Genomic DNA, 12,016 nt, shown 5'->3' with positions numbered 1-12,016 from the left:
AGTCTTCAGTAAAAACTGTCTCTGGAAGATTTTCATAATTTCTTCACGGTTGGACAATGTAGAGCTGCCTTTAACAAATATGACTCTTCAATTTTAGATTCCAATTTCAATTTCTCATCTCTCCTTAATAAGGTTGTCATAAAATATGTGATATCTGTGCATATGCTAGGACTTAAAACTTAGGGTTACTATAAAATCTGATATTGAAATATCTTCATACATCATGATCATTGCATGTGGGGCTATGGAAAGATTCAATGGGAAAATAAAATTGTCAATGCTTACAGTGTATTTCTTCTTGTCATGCAAATGTATTTATTAAATCTCTGTAATTCTGAAAACTAGATGTTGAATTACAGTGCCCACTTAAATAATATTGGCTTTATTCTTCTCTTGATGTATCCCGATTGATGTAAACACTTGGAAAGAGCATCTTTACTTAACTGCTGTAAATCCACTTTCTGTATCACCTGAGGTCAAAATATGCTATTGAAATAGAAATATGGACTTGTCCCCATTACAAACTATTGTCAGGTTATGAAAAATGTAATCATTACAATACATTATTATATTTAAGTATAAAAGCTCTGAATTGCAATCTTTGTCATTGAGTGGCATATTTTAAATGAAGAGTAATATCCCAGATCTCTTTGAAAAGCTTAATGCTTAAAAACAATTTTATCTAACTATGAACAATGGGAAAAAAGCATTATAAAATACATTTTGAGTATGCACGAAGAATATGAACATAATATAGAATTAAATTTAGAGCAACTAAGAGTAGATTTTGAAGATATTTTCTTAACTGCTTTAATACAGTCATCATTGCAGATTGCAGTTTTAATGAAAAGAAGCTATATGCGCTGACTTGACAGGTATTATTAAATAAGTGTGCATTACCCAGCAACTTATTTGGTTACACAAAAGTTGAGAAGCATCTAAGAGTAAACACAAATAGTGGTTTTGGTGAATTTCTGTCCTAAATATACTTTGGTGATGACTGTTATAATGTGCCAAATTCTGAGATCTGAGTACAACAGAAACTGTACTGTGTTGAGTCAGTCTACCTCCACTGCATAGTCATGAAGTCTGATTAAAAGTGGTCCCATATATGTGGAACTATTTTGCATCAGTGCTTCTATATTTAATACATTTTAGCCTATTTCACTGAAGAAAACAGAAATATGCAGTTAGATTTATGTCTCAAATTGCATCTCAAAGAACTGTTAAAATATATTTTAATAGCTCGCTATAATTATTGATTATACTTATCAATTCAAGTAGGAAAGTCTCCTGCCCATCTTTAGTGTCAGTCCAAATGAACCAGAATAAAATTTCCTAAAGCAATATGAAAATCAGATATGAAAATAGAATACTAGGTTATTCTTTCAGAAGCACTTTAGAAAAACAGTAAACAAAGAGATAAATGGTAAGGCATTGATAGTTACTGTGGAGCAAAATTGCCCAAGTTAAATGCAAGTAACAAATAACATCTGAATAGAGAGTGGCTGGTTTGTGTGGGCTGCAGTAAAAGTGCTTGATATTCCAAAGGATAATCAGCCCACACAGATAGCTTAGCATGGTCCTCTCATCAGGCAGAGCAACATTCTCAACCAGCTTCAGTTTAGAGGATCTTCATGGCACCAAGAAACGTGTTTTCTTAGTTCCCAGTTGTAGGGAGCCTGTGCTTATGATGAGATGGGCTATATGGAAGAATGAGATGCTAGAGTGAATGCTGAAAGCTGGACTTTGGAGATTTTGATAGTCCAGGCATGCTTTGACAGTTTCACATGGGGGAACATCCATTGCTTATCTGGAGACAAAGAAAAAAAAAAGTAATGGGAATATAGATTTAGGAATTACAAACAAATGGCAATCAAAAGTAAGCTGACTTGTGCAAGACCCATTGCATTTAAAGGGGGAAAAGGCTAAATAAACTGTCAGAGACCCCCAAAGTATGACCCTCAAAAACCTAGTTCCAAAAAAATTGTATGTGCTTCTCAAATAAATAAATAAAAGCAAAGGAGCACATGGCTCTGTCAGCCATAGGACTGGGAAGCAGGTTGTCGTTTAAAGGGTTCTCAGCCTTTGTTCCCCCAACCTGCCTACTACCCGATCAAACCATGGCCATTCCTTGGAAGTCTTTTCTGGAAATGCTATGCTACTTACTTGCTTGAAGACACTGGACTGTATATGGATTTATATTTAGTGATGGTCATGCCTTCAGGTGGGTCGGCCGGCAGGACGAGATGAAGTTTGAAGAACACTGACAGGGCAAGAGTGAAATGTATGCCCTGACCTCTGGTGGGACTGGCGAGCAAAAGCATGGCAAACTGGAAACAGGAGCTGTTGGAGACAGTTCGTGAGGGAAAGGAGTGTGGGGTGAGGTTTTGCAGAATGAGATGAACTGAGGAGGCAGTGATTCCAGGCAGGGAGGTCATCAGGCCAGGAAGCCGCTAGGCTGGCCATGGTGACGTGATAAGGATATGAATGATGGGGTCGAATGGGAAATAGACAAGTGTGAACTTGACAGATATTTGTAGGGAAGGAATTATGGGACTTGGTCATAGATTAGACTAGAAGAAGAAAAGGTCACAGATAAAGTTACCGACCTGAGAGAAAAAAAATAGGAAACAGAAGAAGGATATCCAAATCCTAACAGAACTTCCCAGTGCACAGCTAAGATTCTGGAGAGTAGAGCCCACTACCCGAGAGTTACACCCACAAGCCTCCAAGTGTTTTCAATTAAGTGGCACAAGACTAAACAATTTTATGTGTGTACTGTTTTAACACAGATCTAAAATGCCAAGTTTATAATGTCACACCCAGTCTTCAAATGATTAAAAAACAAATCAACCTCTAGATATATAATTGGGAAAATTGTTAACCACACTGAAGTTAGTCTTGAGATATTCAAAGAAACATGATTGTTTCTTCCACCACCTGCATTTAGATGCCCCAAATTAAATCCTGTACCTACAGTTTCCCATTCTACCCCTAGCTAGAAATCACACATTTTCAAATTCTAGGCAGAAATCACTTTTAGATTATTTGCTTTGTGTTAGCACCCAAGGTTCTGGCAACTCTACACCATTGTTTTACAAAGGAAAAAAAATAGTGTGAAAACATACAACACACAAGCCTAAGGCTTTTGTCTTTAAAAATAATTTCTTTTTGCAGGTGACATTTACGAAGAGGAAATTTGGGTTGATGAAGAAGGCTTACGAGCTGAGCGTGCTGTGTGACTGTGAGATTGCGCTGATCATCTTCAACAGCACCAACAAGCTGTTCCAGTACGCCAGCACCGACATGGACAAGGTGCTGCTCAAATACACGGAGTACAACGAGCCGCACGAGAGCCGGACGAACTCTGACATCGTGGAGGTGAGCACGCAGGCCGTGAGCCTGGGCTGTGAGCCTGGGCTGCAGTACAGCCTCGTGGTGTGGGCCTTGCCCAGTGGCTTCTTTTCCCATGTTCCTGCTCCTGTATATCTTTTCAGGATTTTTACGCCAGCTATCACTACACCACCCTGGTTACTCCTCCCCAAATGAAAGTTAAAGTAGCAAACTGATGAGCCATGTAAGGATCTAGAAATCAAGTTCCAGGGTCCAGTCAGTGGCTGCTGCTTTCGTGGGTGTATTAAGACATCAGAGTTGGGGACTGTGGTCAGGTGATACGTCATCCAAATGGTAAACTCTTATATAGTTACAGTTTATTTTAAGTATAGAATAGCTTCACAACAGAATCCAAATATTTTTTTCAAGTGAACTCAATCTAATCTTATAGTCTTTCACATGTATCACTTCTTTCTAACTCATTCTTTTTAAGGCTATTGCACTGGGAAAGTAAAAACAACTATTATAAAAATGTTATTTTTCACCATGTGTGGTGACACACACCTTTAATCTAAGCCCTGAGGAGACAGAGGCAGGTGGATCTCTGAGTTGGAGGCCAGCCTGATCTACAAAGCAAGTTCCAGAACCACCAGGGCTTTTACAGAGAGCAACCCTGTCTTGAAAATACCTCCTGCCTCCCAAAAAATGTTGTTGTTGTTTTCTCAAAATAATATCATGGAGGCAGAGGCAGGTGGATCTCTGTGAGTTTGAGGCCAGCCTGGGCTACAGAGTGAGTTCCGGAAATTCGTGCAAAGCTACACAGAGAAACCCTGTCTCAAAAAAAAAAAAAAAAAAAAAAATCAAAATAATATCATGATAGCAGTGAAAACTGTTGGTATACACGAAGTCAGAGGTCAACTGAAAATGTATTTATAAGCATTGGGTCAGTATTGCATCTAGGTCCGATTTATAAGCATTGGGTCAGTATTGCATCTAGGTCAATTTAAAACACTGTTTGGATACAACAGAAATAGCAAGTCCATGGAAAACTCTAAAATGTATTAGGTGCCGTATGATTTTGGTGAAACTTCTAAAATATTTTCAACACATATCCTATTTAAATGCTGTTACCTTCCGAGCAATGAATGACTCCTCAACTCAAAAGGAAGGAGAATTGTCCCTATCTGCCTGATGTTTTTGTATCTCTTGTCTGTTCTTGGTTTCCTGGTTTGTATCTGCTTTCCTAGAACTGAATGGAAATAAATGCTTCAGAAGCATGGACTCCATAGTTGGTTTGCCAGAGTACAAGCCATTCTCAGTGTTTAAAAGTCCAGCACTGGCCACGTGGTGTTTTCGCATGCCCTTAATCCGAGCCCTTGGGAGACAGAGACAGGAAGATCTCTGTGAGTTTGAGGCCAGCCTGGTCTACAAAGAGTTCCAGGACAGCAGCCTATAGAGAGAAACCCTGTCTCAAACAAAACAAAACAAAACACAAAAGTCCAGCCTCAGTTCTGATCCAATGAACAAACCTCCTAAATCCCCTTCTTTTTATTATACCCACCTCTAATGTTTAATTATTTAAGACTAATTTTGATATTCTTTTATTTGAAGTTTTCAAAAGCATTGAATTTATTGCTTTTAAATTTTCATTTTGTAAATTTGCCTAATAAGACCAAACACAATTTCATTCGGAAAAAAAAAAAAAATCAGTGAACCGTGTTTGATATGTGGTAAAGATACTCTATGTCATTCATGCTTTTCATTGCCTAGTGATTTGAGTCATGCACTTGCCTGGATCCTCAAATTTAAGATTAGTAATAAAATTTGCCTGCCTTTAGAAGAGTTCTTTTCACACCTACATTTAAACTCAGCTAGTTAGTTGTGAGGCTCCAAGGGCTTTTGTATATGTGAACTTTATACTCAAAACCCTGTCTCATACTACAGCTGTAACAAGATACATTCCAAGGTAACAAACTGAATTAAAATCTGACATTGGAGCCGGGCGGTGGTGGCACACGCCTTTAAACCCAGCACTTGGGAGGCAGAGGCAGGCGGATCTCTGCGAGTTCAAGGCCAGCCTGGTCTACAGAGTGAGATCCAGAACAGGCGCAAAGCTACACAGAGAAATCTTGTCTTGAAAAACCAAAAAAATAAAAAGAAATTTTAAAAAAAATCTGACATTGGACTTAATGTCCGTGGACTAGACATGTGATATGAAGCAATAGAACTTTACTGGATGGACTAGAAAAATATGTTGACTTTTAAATTCTGCTTTCATGAGTTAGTTTATAATCTAGAAAATTCATATGCTGAGTTTTGTGGAGGAGTGTGCTATATGACTTGAAGGTAACTTGCAATTTGGCACCCCATATAATAATATTTCCTACTGTTGTATGGATGGACCTCTGAAATTGGATTTCTTTAAAGGCTGGGAGATGAACACTGGGTGAGTCCGAGATTTGCAGTATTATGCTATGAGGCAGGTTGGCTCTCCCTCCAGCTGAAGGTTTCTCATCTAAAAAATAAATGGGGTTTGAGGATTGCAACTCAGTGGTAGAGCTTCTCCTGAGTATGGGAGACTCTGGGTCTCAATTCCAGTACTACACAAACAATTTGAAAATCCTTTGTGACAATATAATTTTTAGAAGGAATCGTTCAAGACCACAGTAAAGTTCTAATTTCATTATCTTGTATGTATATGTATATATATTAAAGCTCTGAATCACTTTAAGCTTTTAACTCTCTGGCAAAATCAAAATCAAGAGTGGCCCAGTATTTGGGGTAAATATAGCATGTAAATCTAACACATTATAAGTGTGTCCTGATGGGTTATCTCAGTAACATTCATGCTTCATGATTTGGCCTTCCTGCAGTTTAGAAATAACAGTTGGGGGAGAGAATTTTAAGGCAGGGTCTTTAACTGATAAAGTTTTATATCACTATCATATGTACCACCTTTAACAATGTGCAGAATTTAAATCAGAACACTTGAGATCAGAGGTTCAGGTAGAAAGTGTATCTAACGTGTCCCCTCTAATAATTAGATACACCAGGTTTCACACCTTTGTAGCAGTGTATCAGTTACAGCAGAGACTACGAATCTGCTGTTGAAGAATTCACTTTTGGAATAGGTCTAACATAAAGTTTAAAGTGAAGACAGTTTCCTACTCCTGGGTAAAATTTTTAATCTTATTTATTTTAATTTAATGGAATACATTTAACTGGGTAAGTTTAATGAGGAGCATAATATGTTCCATGAAGGGTCATTAGTTTTACATTTCCCATTTGGACCATTGCCTCTCTCCCTTAACCCTCTACAAACAGTTTACTCACAAGAAGGAAAGGTTGAGGAGAGAGAACGGTGTGGTGTCTAACATAGAGACTGAAGTGCAGATTCCTGGGCCATGCCAGAGCAGTGTTACAGGGGTCACGGAAAAGTGTACAATGCGTGGGTGTTGAAAAGAGATTTCTCCTTTTAGCAAAAGCTCTGTGTAATTACCATGTCTTTGCTTGATAATTAGCACTACTGTTACAATGGCACAGAGACACACAAAGGCTTAACAGATAGACTGAAATAGTTTTTTCCCCCATTGTATCATAATGCAGCTTGAATATCTGTTTAGATACACTATATAAATATGCCAGATTTAGTAAATGTAAAAAATTGTAATCCATTGTTTAAAAAGGAAACAAAAACAGCTATTGTAATTAAAATACTTCCTTTGAAGAAAGTCCATTTTATTTGGCTCTGTAACACAAAACTAGATATTTGCCCACATGCTAGCTTACAAGGCTCTGAAACTCAGGTAGTATGAAGAACTGCCCCGTCATGACTGGTCCCCTGATGGAAGAAACTCTAGAGTTTCTCTTGGGCTGTATTCCCAAAGAAGTGTTTGTTCACTACCTGAGGATGGCCTGAAGAATGCAGATCCTACAGGACTAGTGTCCAGGAAAGGGATGCCTGCATTCTGAACAGACTCAGGCAGGCATCCTTGTTAAAGATGTAGAATCTGTATACAGAACCAGCTTGGGACCGATTGGAAGGGAAAGGAGCACTGCCCCATAAGTGCCACCTCAACTGCTGAAACTCACAGTTCCCCAACACTCCACGACAGCCCATGTGTTCTCGGGAATACTGCAAGTGATCCTTGGAATAACGGAGTCCTGGACTAATAGTAACTGCCATGTCCATTTCACATCTGCTAAACTTATGTTTATATGTTTATCGCTTTATAGCCCAGGTGTGAGGGAACTTAGAAACTGGCCCACAAGGAGCATCTCGCCACTCTGTTGTTCCGTGGAATGGTCATCCAGCCTGGGCCGGAAGTCCAGCCATTCTGTGTAAACAGGACCGAAATCCAAGGTCCTTCACTGCCCCCTGGGAAATGCAGAGATGAATGTAGCACCTATCATAAAAAGGAGCCGTAGCCTCACAGCTCTCTCAGTAGAAGATACTGGCTTCTATTTTTAGAAGCAAGGCTGATCAATGAGTCTCCTACCTCTGTGTGAGTGAGAGAGAGAGAGACAGACAGACAGTTGACAGACAGAGGGAAGAGAATTTACGTAAAATTTTCTTTCTGTCCCCTGAGTCCTGCCTGGATTTAAAGACACCTGGGAGCCATTGTTGCATTAAAATGGTTCTTTACCCAGTAAGCGCAGTAGCAGCTAGGGCCTAAATTAGGACTTCCAAGGCCTTAAAATAGCTTTTAACCTTTGTTGCCTCACAGTACCGCTGCAAGGTTGTACACAGTCTAACTGCTCTGGCAGAGCTGGGTAGAGATTGGTGAGTACAATTTTTGTTGGCGAGTAAGTACAACAGAAGGCAGAATTGGACCTCTTTACAGGTCAGTGTTACAAAATTTGAGATTGGGTGTAAAATATAAAAACTACCTGTTCACTTGACCCTCTAATATAGCTAAACCAATATAATTCATAATTACAAAATATAGATTTATAAACTTTGCATGTACCATAGGTTTATATTATACACAAGCACTTAGCAGAAAAACACATTCACTAACTTGTTTGGTAGTTTCTGGACTACCATTCCTTCAATCATTCACCAAACAAAGATTTGTCGAATTCTTGCTGTGTGCTACATGCCATGGAATGCCTGAAGTGCATCTATAACCAGAGCAGCTCGAGAACTCCTGGTTCTTAAAGTGGCTCACAAAGTCATGTGACCCGGCCATTTCCCATCTTCCTTTGCTTATCACCCAGTTGACCTTGCCCTACACTTCCCATTCTGTGCTGCAGACACACACAAGTATTCACCCCACACACAACCTCTCTGCACTCCATTTGCTTTGTCTTCATGTTTTGGTTCTAGGTCTTTGATTTTTACTTGTCTTTACTTCAAGTAAAGTCCCAAATCATGAGTCATGAGGAAGTTAGCCTTGTATTGAGTACATTCCCTGTACCCTAGGCATCTTATGCTCTGTCTTCCACCTCAGAGTTATTGACATAATTACCTTCTTAATGGTAACACACTAGATTTGAAACTCCTGAGGGGCAGGGACTGTGACTAGTTATCAGCATCAGCACCAGCATTTATCATAAGGTCTGAAGAGTAATAGGTCCTTAGAATGTATTTAATGGAATAAGCAGACAGGAAATAAACACACAATATCAAGTCATTGCCAGAGAATAGTATTACTCATTTAAAGTATAAAAACATTATTTTCATATCCCAGTGAAGTAGTTTACAATAGAGACCATTATAGAAATTCACAATTAGTCATAATGCAGGGAACAACTGGCCACAGGGTACCAAACCCCAGCAAATAACATCTACAACACAACCCCTACACCTAAAGCTCAGGAAACATCACAGAAGAGGAAGATGGGTAGAGTCAGTGGACTGAGACATCTGCTACGAGCTTGTGTCCTCTGTATGTGACAGGGAAGCTGAACCCATGAACTGTCAATACTATAGTTGTTTAAATAAGACCTGAAGAGTGTGGGTGATTGAGATGGCAACATGAATGGGGGAAATCTCACAAGGTCCCACCCATAGATGAAAATCTATGGATAACTAATGAGTTTGGGGAGAGGCAGAATCAGTCTTCCCCAAGAATGAGCCCTCAAGTATGTCATCCAATGAAAATGGTCAGCTCTAAAAAACGTATACATACCAGCAACACTGGAGGAACTCAGTAGGCGGTATATATGTATTTGTTCATGCATGTATGTGCATGTATGAATAATCTTGTCCTTCAATAAGATGCCATAAATTTTATAAGGGAGAGTGATATAAGATGAGTTGGAGGGAGCAAAAGGAGAAGAGGAATAATATAAATACAGTGCTCATATATTTCTAAGTTGTTTTTTTTTTTTTAAATCACTGTCTAGCTCTGTCACCTCGTTATATCAACCACTAGCCACGTGGGGCTCTTCACATTAAGTGAAACAAAACTCAGTAAAATTTATGATTCATTTCCTCAATAGCAGTGGCCACATTTCAAGTGCTCTGTGGCCATGTGTGGGCTCGTGGCTACAGTGTTGAACAGGGAAGATCCTGACCCACTGGTTATCACAAAAGGTCAGTGAGACCACACTGATCTGTACTGAAATGTGAAGAGAGAGTGTTTTACCTAACTCTACTCTCAAACTAACACCAAGATGGGTTCTTCGACTCATCATGATTTTATTCTTCAACATGAAAGTGTGAGGGGTACATTTCAGAAGTGGCTGTGCTGTAGAGTTCCAGTACTATAATTTTAGGATATGGAGTGCAAACGTTCTTCTACAAAAGACATCAGTTTGAAACTCAATAGTTGGTCAAACTAGACACATACCGTACCTCAGGCCAGTAACCACAGTCAACCAGTAACCTCACTGATTAGCCTTGCTGGAAAACACCTGCTAGTGGTCTAGGCTGTAGGGGAGCACTGACCATGTGGATGGGGTTGTGGTGTGGCTTATGTTTTGTTTTTAACCTGAAGCTTGTTAACGGGGAGGGGGAAGATCTTTCATGTTACCATTTTAATTTGCTTGATGCAACATTGAACCACTGCTTAACTTTGTAATTAGTATTTTCCACTGAAAAAGTACTCTTTATGAAGAAATATAAAGAAATATTATCCTTTATTTGCATTATAAGTATTTCGTAGATTTACCATGAAACATAATTGAAATAGTTCATGTGGCTAATGATTCAGGAAGCCACCACTGCCATATGTTAAAACAAGTATAGACTTGTTTTCAATAGATTATCTAAATTATTAACAAAATATTAGCTTCTCCCATAAATATTTAAAACTTCTATGTTGAGCTTTCCAAGGACAAAGAAATGAACTGAATTTCGTAAGAGATTTTTTATATTTTCATTTTTGTGTGTGTATCTTTAAAAACTTTACTAAGACCTGGAAATTATAATTCTGTGTCTCCTAATAAGAGACACTACAGTTCCGATGTATTCATATTTCTCATAACTATACCACAATGGTTTTTGTTTCTTTGTTTGTTTTTTGGCTGGTTGGTTGGTTGGTTGGTTGGTTGGTTGGTTGGTTTTTTGAGACAGGGTTTCTCTGTTAGCCTTAGCTGTCCTGAAACTCACTCTGTAGACCAGGCTGGCCTTGAACTGACAGAGATCCACCCACCTCTGCCTCCCAAGCACTAGGATTAAAGGCTTGCACCACCACCACTCAGCTGACTACAAAGGTTTTTATACATCAGATTTGAAAAGCCATTTTTCTAAAATAGTGCTTTTATTTCATTTGCATATGTTTTATAAACATAAAAATCTGCTTTGCATCTCATTTATTAAGAAAATAATTGCTGAACAAAAGTGTGCATGTTGGATTGCTTAAATTATATGCATAATTTAAGTAAAACTGAGTTTCCTCTGCTCTCTTACTTCACAGCCCTGGTGGCTTTACAGCATCAAGACCAACAGAGCTCAGAGAATCGGGAATAGTCAGAGCAGAAAGGACTGAGTACAGCCTTTTGTCAGGACTAACTTCTTCATCAGTATTAGTCAGTACCATTTTGTCACTGTCACCTTTTCAACTGAACTTCCTTGAACTGTAGAAAACCAAAGTCCTCATATCTTTTTTTTTTAATACCAGAAGCCAAAAGGGGGTGGGGCACTTAGTCTAGATCAGAATCATTCATTTTTGGTGATATTCACATATTTTGTAGCATATAGGACCTGACAGTTGCAGCATATTTGAACAAGAAGAGTATGCTGGCTATTGATAGTAGGCAAATAATGTTGCCTTACTTGAACTGTAAAAGTATCAAATCAAATATCGAAAGGTAGAACATTTTTCCCAGATTTGTTACCCAATCAAAAGTGACATTTTTGGAATAATTCTCAGTCTGCCTAAAATCAGAATAAAAGACACTGGCTCTTCTCATAACAGAAATGTTTGTTATTTTAATAGATAGACTGTGTTACTGGAGAGTTTTGAATTTTTTTTAATTTGTTTTTTAAATTACAACTAGTTTTCTGTTGACTGAAGACCATGTGCTAACATACCATAGACATTCAATATACATCAGCTTACTGTAGTGTAAGTGAAGTTTATGAAGATGTTTTTGTTTAAGTTTGATCGGCCCTAACAATTAAAAGTGACTTCTTCAAATGGACTAGAGATGAATGAAAGTTGTTGTTCCATCAGAAAATAAAATTTGGGCTGGGAAGATGGCCCAGTCAGTAAAATGTTCTCTGTGCAAG

General features: G+C 38.5%; 1 protein-coding gene and 1 long non-coding RNA gene across 14 annotated transcripts in view; one reads left to right on the top strand and one right to left on the bottom strand.

Annotated features, from left to right (window-relative positions):
* The window catches only part of Mef2c (myocyte enhancer factor 2C), a 166,280-nt gene that overhangs the window by 86,187 nt on the left and 68,077 nt on the right, over positions 1–12,016 (top strand). For all 12 annotated transcript variants that reach the window (XM_037209541.1, XM_037209542.1, XM_028875644.2 and 9 more), the window contains one exon: positions 3,181–3,384. In XM_037209541.1, the coding sequence (XP_037065436.1) occupies positions 3,181–3,384 (204 nt within the window). The remainder of the gene's footprint in view (positions 1–3,180; positions 3,385–12,016) is intronic.
* Positions 2,070–12,016, bottom strand: part of LOC119088741 — a 118,552-nt gene continuing 108,605 nt past the window's right edge. For both annotated transcript variants that reach the window (XR_005092452.1, XR_005092453.1), the window contains exon 4: positions 2,070–2,346. This is a non-coding gene — a long non-coding RNA (uncharacterized LOC119088741). The remainder of the gene's footprint in view (positions 2,347–12,016) is intronic.

This window comes from Peromyscus leucopus, chromosome 11 (genome assembly GCF_004664715.2).
Source record: "Peromyscus leucopus breed LL Stock chromosome 11, UCI_PerLeu_2.1, whole genome shotgun sequence".
NCBI classification, from domain to species: Eukaryota; Metazoa; Chordata; class Mammalia; order Rodentia; family Cricetidae; genus Peromyscus; species Peromyscus leucopus.
This window is presented reverse-complemented; position numbering and strand designations above follow the sequence as displayed.